This window comes from Perognathus longimembris, chromosome 10, assembly GCF_023159225.1.
Source record: "Perognathus longimembris pacificus isolate PPM17 chromosome 10, ASM2315922v1, whole genome shotgun sequence".
Lineage (NCBI taxonomy): Eukaryota > Metazoa > Chordata > Mammalia > Rodentia > Heteromyidae > Perognathus > Perognathus longimembris.
In genome coordinates, this window is record NC_063170.1 from 20,860,648 (window position 1) to 20,873,058 (window position 12,411).

The window sequence follows — 12,411 nt, forward strand, 5'->3', positions numbered from 1 at the left end:
AAATGGATCAAGGACCTCAATATCAGACCTGAATCCTTGAAACTACTGAAGGACAGAGTAGGAAAGACGCTAGAACTTATAGGCACAGGAAGGAACTTCCTGAACAGAGTCCCAGGGGCACAACAAATAGGGGAGAGACTCGACAAATGGGACTACTACAAATTAAAAAGTTTCTGCACAGCTAAGGACATAGCCACCAAAACAGAAAGACAGCCAACCATATGGGAAAGGATATTTACCAGCACAGCAACAGACAAAGGCCTAATATCTGTCATCTACAGAGAACTCAAAAAACTAAGCCCCTCCAAGCCCAATTAGGAAATGGGCAAAGGAGCTTAAGAGAGACTTCACAAGAGAAGAAATAAAAATGGCAAAGAAACATATGAAGAAATGTTCAACATCCCTGGCAGTAAAGGAAATGCAAATAAAAACAACCCTGAGATACCATCTCACTCCAGTTAGAATGGCCTATACTCTGAACTCAGGCAACAACAAATGCTGGAGGGGGTGCGGGGAAAGAGGAACCCTTCTCCATTGTTGGTGGGAGTGCAAATTAGTACAACCACTTTGGAGAACAGTATGGAGGTTTCTCAAAAAGCTCAATATAGACCTACCCTATGACCCAGCTATACCACCCCTAGGCATCTATCCTGAACAGCAGGTCCCAAGATATCAAAAAGACATTTGTACTTCCATGTTTATCGCGGCACAATTCACAATAGCCAAAATATGGAAACAACCCAGATGCCCCTCCACAGATGAATGGATCCAAAAAATATGGTACCTATACACAATGGAATACTACATAGCGATTAGGAATGGTGAAATATTGTTATTCGCAGGGAATCGTCAGAACTTGAACAAATAATGTTGAGCGAGACAAGCCTAGAACACAGAAAACAAAGGGGCATGATCTCCCTGATATACGACTGTTAAGAAAGGGTGACGGAGAGACAGTAGAGACCAGGTCTGTGAAACCAAAAACTGCTTGTCAAATGGTATTTCCCACAGGATTGGGGCAGCGACCCAACATTATGTAACTAAAACCAAGCAACTACTCAACATATAAAGGTCAAAAATTGACCTCTCAGTGGAATACAATAGCTCAAAAGCTATGTATGTACGTTCATATAAGACTACTGTCAACATATTGTCTAATATCGACATTACATTTAAAGTCCTAGGCGAATTTTCTTGGGCTTGGCCACGTGGCTACTGTATATGTTCTTGATACATTGTGTATTGTATATATGTCTACCTGACCTAGGGAAGGGAAAGAAAAACCGGCTGTAGGATATCACAAGAAATGTACACACTGCCCTACTATGTAACTGTGCCCTTTTTGCACAACACCTTGTCAAAAAATTTGTGTTCAATTAATAAATAAATTTTTTTTAAAAAAGGAAAGACCTGGGCTGGGGATATAGCCTAGCGGCAAGAGTGCCTGCCTCGGATACACGAGGCCCTAGGTTCGATTCCCCAGCACCACATATACAGAAAACGGCCAGAAGCGGCGCTGTGGCTCAAGTGGCAGAGTGCTAACCTTGAGCGGGAAGAAGCCAGGGACAGTGCTCAGGCCCTGAGTCCAAGGCCCAGGACTGGCAAAAAAAAAAAAAAAAAAAAAAAAAGGAAAGACCTAGAATTAAGATACTGGTCATTCAGACTACACCTTCCTTCAACTGACTCAAACTAGGGAACACTTCTTCAGTATTAACATTTAGTAATAATACTTCTAAATAACCTGCTTAACAGCATACTAATTATTCTAGGCTCCTCTTCGCAACAAACTGCCACAGGATTCCTGCAACCAGGTCCCTGTCAACAACTTGCCAGTATATACAAATCCACAATCAGTGAGAAACAACTCTACCGTTTCTTTATTGTTCTATATACTCATTTAGCAGCAGTACCATAATTCTCAAGATAGAAAATCAAAAGGTGGGGGCTGGGGATCTGGCTCAGCGGAAGAGAGCCCGCCTGGTGAGCGCGAGGCCCCGGGTTCGGTCCCCGGTTCCGGAAAAAGAAAAAAGAAAATCAAAAGTTGACTAGAAATATTATTTTGTGATAAGGGATTGGTTACCAAAGTTATTTAGTTTCTTCTCACTATTTAAAAGATAAAGGCTAGGCACAGGTGGCTCATATCTGTAATTCTAGCTCCTCAAGAGGCTGAGATATGAAGACTGCAGTTCAAAGCCATCCAGGGCAGAAAGTCTGTGAGACTCTTATCTCCAATTAAGTGCCAAAAAAGCCAGAAGTGGAGCTGTGGCTCACTTGGTAGGTGATAGCCTTGAGCAAAAGGCTCAGGGACAGTTCTCAGGCCCTGAGTTCAAGCCCCAGGACCAGCACAAAAATAAATAAGTAAAATAAAATAAGATAAACTAAGAGTGGTTTGAATATACTCTTCATTTTCAAGAACAGAGTCATATATAGCAACAAAATCATCTCTGGCTACTGAGAAAAATGAGGAAAAGGAGAAGAAAACATTATGGGTGTGAGCCACTGGTGCCTCGTTGTACAACAATTCTGAGAAGGGTTTATGTTGGCAAAATATACCTATCTTCCATCCTGATTCTATACTTAATATGCTTGCATCTCTGCACTGAATGATCTTGTAGCCTAAATTGGATGATTAGAAATTTTGTATTGATTGGCTGGGCCCTGAAGGTATAACTGTTCTATCATAGATGTTTTCACTCTGCCACTTGAGCCACAGTGCCACTTCTGGCCTTTTCTGTTTATGTGGTGCTGAGGAATCAAACCCAGGGCTTCATGCATACTAGGTAAACACTCTACCACTAAGCCACATTTCCAGCCCCAAACAGATTTTTAACAGGTTTTAATTATCATTGTACCATTAATTACCATTGCATCATTACACTTACATGTGATATATCAGATTCCCTAACTTTAAATTTCTAATGGCTGTTTATCCTCTAAGATTTCTTTTTCTCTTTAGTCATGTAAGACAGAGCTCTGGGCTTAGAGCACAAGCCTCAGTAACACCCCCCCCCACACACACACACAGAGCATATTATATTTAGAGATTATGAGGATGGAAATTGGAGAAAACTACCAAAGAATTGACAGCTAAGCAAAGTCTAACATCCTAGACTGAAACTAAGGTTTGGCTATTTCAAAAGGGTTAAAGGTAGTGAGCAAGAGCCTAAAGTATAAAAGAAAAAAAGAAAAGCCTTACGCAAGAAAGCACATATGCACACATGTGCACAACTCTTCCTACCTTGGGAAAGTAATGTTACTTAATCTTACCTATAATTATCCTATGCATTTACCACTATATAAAACTATAGAGTTCAATATACATTAATACTATGCATTTAATACTCCATAAAAAGCAAGTTATGGGGGGCTGGGGATATAGCCTAGTGGCAAGAGTGCCTGCCTCGGATACACGAGGCCCTAGGTTCGATTCCCCAGCACCACATATACAGAAAACGGCCAGAAGCGGCGCTGTGGCTCAAGTGGCAGAGTGCTAGCCTTGAGCGGGAAGAAGCCAGGGACAGTACTCAGGCCCTGAGTCTAAGGCCCAGGACTGGCCAAAAAAAAAAAAAAAAAGCAAGTTATGGGATGGGGATGTGGCTTAGCAGTAGAGTGTTTGCCTAGCATGCATGAAGCCCAGGGTTTGATTCCTCAGTACCACATAAATAGGAAAAGCCAGAAGTGGTACTGTGGCTCATGCTAGCCCTGAGCAAAAGGAAGCCAGGGACAGAGCCCAGGCCCTGAGTTCAAGCCTCAGAACTGGTAAAAATAAATAGATAGATAGATAGATAGATAGATAGATAGATAGATAGATAGATAGATAGATAGATAGGTAGATAGATAGATAGACAGACAGACAGACAGACAGATAGATAGATAGATAGATAGATAGATAGATAGATAGATAGATAGATAGATAGATAGATAGATATCTAGATAGATAGATAGATAGATAGATGAATGGGGAGAGGTTATTTCTAACTAAAAAGTATCTCTATTACAACCTCTCAAATATTTTACAAACTGTTGAGCTGTTTTAAAAGTGTAGCTACTCCTAAACTCTAGAATCAGATATGGTTATCGATCCCATAACCCAAAGGCATAAAGAGAATGTGGAGGGAGGATTTAGCGATCTGATCCTTGGCTGGGGCATGAGGTAACTGGATCAGCTGGCAAAACCTATCTTATCCCAACATTTACAGTCGACACAATTGTACAATGGAGTCAATTGGCAGATGTTTCCCTAAGTTACAGCAGAGTTTTTAAATTTCTGGCCCTGTAAATATTATAGGTTAAAGTGTGTTTCCCCTAAAAATATAATCAAATCCTAATCCCTCGTACTTGTAAATGTGATCTTATTTGGAAATGGGGCCTTGCAAATATTATTAAGCTATGGATCTTGAGGTCATCCTGTACTTAGGAAGAGCCCTAAATCTGACTGGTAACCTTGCAAGGTATAGAAAGGTAGATTTGATACAGGAAGAATCTGCAATGATAAGGAAGAAGTTGGATTATGCTAACATGAGCCAAGGAATGCCAAAAGCTACCAAAAGCTGGGGAGAGATTTCTCTCCAAGAACTGAGGGAGTATGGTACTGCCAACAGCTTGGTTTCTAATTTCTAGACTCTAAAACTGTGAGAGAATAAACTTCTGTTGTCTTAGGCCATCAAACCTGTGGTAATTTGTTGCAGAATCCCAAGAATCTAAGGAAGTAAGTTCAGCAATAATATCAGTGCTCCAGTCTAGTGCCATCTGGAAATAGTATAGCTTAATTTTAGGAAACTGCAGCTGCCATTTTTATAGCTTACTTAAGCTATTTCTGCACAGCCTTCTTGGAATCTAGGTAATCTAGTGAAAAGTCACAAAATATAAATGCATTGGGTAAACTTGTACTGTTATTATATAAATCCATGGTATGTAAAGTCTATTCAGGTCGTTGTAAAGATGTATAATCTGCCCCCAATATTTTTTTTTCTCCAAAAGCAAAAGTAAACAAGTAGATCTTTGTAAGAGGACTCACACTGAGTACCACAAGGTCACTTTGAACAAATCTGTGTAGTCGTTTTAGCAGTTGGTCCTCTCATGTTGTCCTCTATCACACACTCCTGTAGTCCTTCTTTATGATGATTTCCAAAATGTAAAATCAATATACATTTTTCAAAATTCTACTAGCATCACCTATATGTATGTTTAAATGGATTTTTAAAACATTACTGCTGCTGGGCACTGCAACTTTTTAAAAATGCATTCTCAGTGAATGCCAACATCATTGATTAGGACAAACAACAGTAACAACAAAGCCCACATTAACTTCAAAGTCCATTAGAAAAACAGAAGAAAATATAATCAATGCTTACCAAATATAAAAGGATAATCTATACATGACAAAATGCCTTCCCAAGATTATAAGTAATGCAAATGATGAACAGTACAAAGTCCTGAACAGCATCTGTCAAAGGATGCATCAGTATTTCCTTTCATGTTCAGTACTTTAACGATCTTATAAACTGACACAATTTCACTCTGATATTCAGCATGTGGAATTCCTGTATTCTCGTCTAAAAAAAAGGCATTCACTGAAAAACAAAAATTTATATACAAAAGTCCATTAGATGTTAATTCTACTTCAATAAAGTCAATGAAATAAGTAAAAAAGGACAATCAAATAGTATGTGGCTTTTCTAAAAGCAACTGAAATGTCCAATTTTACTCTTCTTGGAAAACTAACATATTTTGAAAGAATTAAAAGGAATACTATTGGGGCTGGGAATATGGCCTAGTGTCAAGAGTGCTTGTCTCATATACATGAAGCCCTGGGTTCGATTCCCCAGCACCACATACATAGAAAATGGCCAGAAGTGGCACTGTGGCTCAAGTGGCAGAGTGCTAGCCTTGAGCAAAAAGAAGCCAGGGACAGTGCTCAGGCCCTGAGTCTAAGGCCCAGGACTGGCAAAAAAAAAAAAAAAAATACTATTCAATGCTAAGGAGTATATGCAAACTGACCTGATTCTCTTACACTTAGCTACTATACTTCAAGCTAGACATGCTACAACTGTTTAAATACTGATCAAGTGTACTACAATATTTAAAACTTCTTTTAATAAATTTGAGTTAGCCTTACTCAAGCCAAAAGCTCGGACTTTTATACCAGAGCTACAATTCTTTTAAATATTTCATCTTTTAAGTCAAAATTAGCAATTAGAAGGCAGAGGCAGGAGGATCTTCATCCAAGGCCACCTTGAGCAATTTAGAGACCTTGTCTCAATAAATAAAAATATAAACAAACATATACCCTTACCAAGTCTAGACCACTTTTTCAAGTCTAGATAATATCTGTAGTTTAACAAGTTATCTTGGATGAATCATTTGCATTTTTAAAGATATTCTGGCAAAGTCCAAGTAAGAATTTTGGAATGGCATCTTTAGTCTTGAAGTTTAAAGATTTTTCCACATAGAACCAAAACTTGGAGCCACGCTTGATCTAAATTAAGAAATTCTCTTTGATGTGACTGAACATGCATTGCTAGGAAACCATGGGGGAGGGGAGGCAGGTTAAAGGACGGTGTTCTTGCTTTAAACAAAAAGTTAGAAGACATGACCATTATGACTCAATACATACATAAGCCTGTCAATATCTCAAGGTTAACAAATACAAAGATACCACATCAGCAGAAATGAATGAAATGCATCAATAAATGTTGAGTATTCCTAATAGGTATCCCAGGAATGCCAAGGAAAATCTAAAACAGCAGTTACTTTTCTAAATAAACAACTTCTTGGGCATTCTCAACATTAAACACACTACCACCGTGGTGGTAGTATATGCTATAACCCCCACCCCACCCCCATGAGACACAATGATCTTGACTTTGAGGCCATCTTGGGCTATACAAAGTGTAATCCTGTTTCAAAAAACCAACCATCCAATCATTTAATCAGTGTCAGTAGTCTCCAAAATATATGTTGATTTTTCCAATTATATGAGGCTCTGTCCCATTAAACTCTAGCTAATCACTGTTGTATTTGTTAACAGAGCATCAAGCAATTGCACTAGAGGAGGAAATTGACTAAATCTTTTTTTTAAGTGTGCATGCCATTCAAAGATTATGGAAATGAGAAAGTGTCTGTAAGTTGACAGGCAAGTATGACTTAGCATATAAAACTTAGCAAGGAGGATAGATACATACTAATTTCCACACTTTGGGAACACATCAATAACTAGAAAATCATTGACATCTATAAACTTAACTCTCAACTCAAAGAAGAGCTTTCCAGGCTGAAGGGGTGGCTCAAGTGATAAAGCACCTGTCTCTAGCAAGCATGAGCCTCTGAGTTCAAACCCCAGCACCACCACTCCCCCAAAAAGAAGTATAGGTTTCCAAATTAGAATAAGTATAATAGAAACATAGGCATTCGATTGTCCATAATATTTCGTGGAAAGGGTAGTGGGAAAGAGCATTAATTCAAATTTAACACTTGCCTTTTCAGAAAAGAAGTCCTTTCATTTCAAACTGGGTGTGGTGGCAAGTATGTGTAATTCTAGCTACTTAGGAGTCTAAGGCAGGATCCAAGCCCAGGAGTTTGAGGCCAGCCTAGGAAACACAGTGAGACTCTTCCCCTCCAAAAAAAGTAAATCAAGGAGAAAAAAAAACACAATGCCCCATAGTCCTAACACTCTAACATAAATACAATGCTTCAATTCCTCAAAACTAAATGTAAATCAAGTATGGCGGCACAGGGCTATAATTCCTGCTATTTGAAAGGCAGAAACAAGAGGATCAGGGTTTAAGACCTTACCTCATGTTGGGGTTCAGATTTGGCCTTGAGGGGGAAGTGCAATGGAGAGCGCTCCCAAGACGCCGCCCTTCCCCCAGCCCTGGGGGAATGCGGAAGCAGGCCACAATTCTCTGGGTCCGGAACCAGAAGAACTGGATTTGCAACCAGCCCCCCAACTTTCTCGCCAGCCCATGTGCCCCCCAGTCTCGCGGGCTTTTCGCCCCTGGGGTGGTGCTAAGCAAGTGACATTAGCTCATGAGGGGGTCCTATGACAAGCTCGCCAGCCTATCGCCAGCTCTCTGTTCGACCACCCCTTCTCTCGTAGCCCCCTACTATATCAACTGCTAGCCACTCCCTTATTAAATCAGATTTGCTCTTGAAGCGTCTCCGAGATCCGCGTATGCCTGGCTTTCTTCACGGGTAAGGAGGGAGGTAAAGCAATCTCGTATGGCCACGTGCACCTCAGGTCTTTCCTGAGCCCCCCCACTCCACTCTGGCCTTACCTGCGGGTCGGGTGACCAGGGGAGAGGGTGAGAAAGGGAGCGATTAGAATAGAGCCTGAACCCCCGCGCCAGGGAAGGCGACCTGAGCCCAGCAACCTCAGAAAACAAAGTGGGAATAATGGCATTCTAATAGCCACTACCTGGAAGGCTAAAGGTAGGATGATTGTAGTCAGAGGCTGGCTGGGCAAAAACAGAGAATCCAAATCCCAGTACCAAATACCACCAGGAGAAAAAAATTTAAATGGACTAGAAGTTTGTCCAGCTTCCAGTGAGATAAAATAGGTATTACACACTAGTGGTATATTTGGTTAAATGAGACTAGAGTGCTCCATAAGTCCATTTCCTGGTGCCACTAATGCAACCAAATGCTTTCTGCTTCCTGGAAATCACTGAGTAGATTTCAGCAAATTGTAGTCTTCAGTTTCTCCCAACTCTCGGCCAATCAATACAAGCAAGATGCAAAAAAGAAGTATGAGACAAATAGTAAAATCATTTGAGCTCTAGTAAAGACAACAAAAGAAACTTCCAATTAACATCTGTACCTTGGACTGGACCCAAGTAAGTAAAAGAATCTGTTCTTGTACATAGAATTATCTAAAAGGTGCAGCCACACAAAGCACTCAGAAAATACCCCAATGTTCCTCCTCACCCAGACTTCCAAACCTAGTTCTCCAGTTCTTGTAATATCTAGAGCTGAAGAAAATTGTAACAAAGAAAACTGGAATCTCTACATTAGATGGTGAACAAAGGCCACACCCTTCGACCTTTGTTCTGTACTCAGTGCTCTACCTGTACCAAGCAGTCCTTACCTGAATGTCCGTGTCCTTCACAGGCTCAAGAGGCTCAAAGGTGGTGGCTGCACTTAGACTTTCCAATCTCTGGGAAATGTGGGAAATGTCAAGTCCCCGAGACCCAAGAAGAACTGACCTGTAGGGGACATAGGACAGGAATACAAAAGTGAGGGGAAAAGGTGGGATAAAGTCCATCTGATAGTTTCCTTTCAAAGTTTCCTATCTTGGAGTAGTCACAAGGGAGGGTACAACATGGTGGGAGTGCAATTTGACTGCAAAACTTTCTATCTACTGTCCAGATACTTTTATATGGCTGTTTTATATCTTTATGGAAACATAAAGCTCTATCAACTGAAATAACACACCACACCAAGAAAAAATTTCCCATTATTAGTTGTATCACACTGCTAGTAAAAGAAATCCATGTTCTGGGCTGGGATGTAGCTCAGTGGCAAAGCGCTTGCCTAGCAAGTGCAACATCCTGAGTTCGATCCCCAGTACCAAAAAAGAAAACACAAAAAAATACAGTTAAAAAAAAAAAAAAGAAATCCATGTTCTAACCATCCATGAAACAGAGGGAGGGGCTTTGTCTAGAATAAAATAAGAACAGAGCCATAGGCTAGGCAGATTCAATACTTTATAATAAAGAAATCCATGAGCTGGTTGTAATTATTTATCTCCATTTTCTTTTTTAGCAGTACTAGAAATTACTTGCCAAGTAAGTGCAGTCTACCACTTCAGCCATTCCTCTGGCCTTCAAACTCGTCCCCATTTATAGATGAGAGAACCAGGGTACAAAAAGGTCAACCAATTCAGCCACAGAGACAGACAGTAGCAGAGACAAGTCACTTAGTCCTAGAATACAAATTCTTAACTGCCATCCTGTATTTATAGCTTTTGAAAAAGGCATATTCAGAAAAGCACAAAAGTTTAGAAGCTTCAAGAGCAAACAAGTCCAAACTTCATTCATTAGTTGGGGGAACTAAAGGTTCAGGGTGGTTAACAATTTGCTCAAGAGCAGTCAAACCAAAATTCAAGGATGGTTCTCCATAAGTTCTCTTCAAAAGCCAAATAGCTTGGCAAGGCTCCAGTGGCTCATGCCTGTAATCCTAGCTACTCAACAGGCGGATTATATCTGTATCTATATATCATATCTGAGGATATAATTCCAAGCCTGCCTGGGCAGTAAAGTCTGCGATGCTTTATCTCCAATCAACCAGAAGAAGAAAAGGGAAAAAAAAAAAAAAAAAAGGCAGCTCAAGTGGTAAAGTTGTAGCCTTGAGTGAAAAAGCTAAGTGAGAGCAATACCCTGGCCCTGAGTTCAAGAACTAGCAGCATTCAAAAAAGAGGGGAAAAAAGGAGAGGGGGGAGGGGAGAGGGGGGAAAGAGAAGTAGGATGAAGGAGGGGAAGAGAGAAGGGAGAGAGAAACAAACTTTGAGGAAGTTCAGTTAAAAAAATTCTTATGAACCAGGTGTGCCCTGAAGTCTAGCCCCAAGAGCAGCAAAAAAAAAAAAAAAAAAAATATATATATATATATTTTGAGACTGTCTTGCTATGTAATACAGGCTGACCTCTAATTTAAGATCTCTTGCCTCAGCCTCCTAAGTGCTGGGGTTACAAACATGCCACCAACTATACCTGAGTAGATTAATTTGTGTGTATATGTAGTGGTGAGGTTTGATTCACAGCCTTTGCGTACCAGGCAGGATCTCTACCACTTGAGCTACATCCCAGCCCTAGATTGTTTTTGAATTATGACTTAATATTTTTTAACTCACTAATAAAGGATGTGTTTGCTATGAATAACAGAGGAAGCTAGAACATTAGGTAGCACATGGAACACCTTTTGAGTATGACCCAAGACTTTCAATTGAAATAACAGCCTTCCAGAAGAGAAAGGATTTTCCATTATTAGTTGTACCTGGTAAATAATATAGCAATAAATTAGGCTCTCTCAGAAGGTTCCTCCAGCAGACTTCTGCCTCCTTGAAGTCAACTATGATGATACTGCTGATACCATAGCTACAACTACTATTTTTTGGCTACCATGCCAAACAATCCTGCTGCTCTCTTCTATTAGTCATTAACTTATCTTTCTACTACACTGCTTTTCCACACCTGTTGTACAGTGGAACCACCTATTCGACTTTCTGCACAATGGTTCTTATTACGCTTGAGTGAGGCTTGGAACATGGGTACTAGTATAGTGTCTTCCTCTTTTCCTAACAGCCTTACTGTCATATTAATTCACATACAATTCACCAGGAAAGTGTACAATTGTACACTGCAATTGCAGTGTATTCATTGAATGATACAACCAATTTTAGAACATTCTCTTCACTCAAAAAAAAGCTCTATCATGAGGACTGCTTCCGTGTTTCCTCCAAAACTTCCCTCCTGAGACCCTGGCAACCATTAATCTACTTGCTTTCACAGCAGATTTACCTATGCTAGGCACTGCACATAAATGGATAATAGGACATAACCTTTTGGGACTGGCATCTTTCACTTAGCATAATGCTTTCAATGTTCATCTACTTGGGACGTGTATTAGTACTCTATTCCTGTTTACTGTCTAAGAGTATCCCATTGTACAACATACCATTTACACAGTCATTTATCGGTTTGAGTTGTTTCCATACTTTTGGTCATTACGAAAAATACTGCTATGCACAAGTTTTTTGTGTACATTTATCTTTTCATTGCTCTTGGATCTATGTCTAGGAATAGAGTTGTTAGGTCAAATGATAACTCTCTATTCAGTCTTTTGAGGAACTGTCAAGATTATGCCAAAGCAGCCATATCACTTAATATGCCCATCAGTAATGCACAAGGATTTGAATTTTTCCTACATCCTTATCATCATTTATGTCTCTCTTTGATGATAGCCATCTCAGTTCACCACCACTACCCTGCTTTTCAACCACTCTAGAAAAAAATTAAAATACTGAATTGCCGTATACCTATTACTCAGCTTCAACAATTCATGTTATAGCCAAAACTATTTCACCTATACCTCTAACTACATTCCTCCATCACTCAGATAATTTAACTAGACCCAAGATATTCCCCAATATTTTATGATTTTTAAATCTGTGACTATATGAATGAGATCTAAGGAAGAACTTTACTTGTGAATGATTGACATATCTAACTCTACTTTTGGGGGGACTAGGAACTAACTCGGGACCTCATGGCTGCTAGGCAGGCACCCTATCACTTGAGTACATCTACAGCCACTCTTTGCACTGTTTTTTGCATACTATTTTTTCTTTTAATGGGTTTCTTGCTTGCTTGCTTGTGCTGGTCCTGGAGCTTAAACTGAAGGCCTGGGTACTGTTCT

General features: G+C 39.9%; 1 protein-coding gene and 1 long non-coding RNA gene across 2 annotated transcripts in view; one reads left to right on the forward strand and one right to left on the reverse strand.

Moving 5' to 3' along the window:
- The window catches only part of Nup93 (nucleoporin 93), a 110,300-nt gene that overhangs the window by 74,096 nt on the left and 23,793 nt on the right, over nt 1-12,411 (reverse strand). Inside the window, exon 3 of the mRNA XM_048355541.1 lies at nt 9,086-9,203. Coding sequence (XP_048211498.1) covers nt 9,086-9,203 — 118 coding nt within the window. The remainder of the gene's footprint in view (nt 1-9,085; nt 9,204-12,411) is intronic.
- Nucleotides 7,726-8,461, forward strand: LOC125358419. The gene is made up of 2 exons (XR_007212303.1): nt 7,726-7,799; nt 8,378-8,461. It is a non-coding gene; the product is annotated as an uncharacterized LOC125358419 (long non-coding RNA).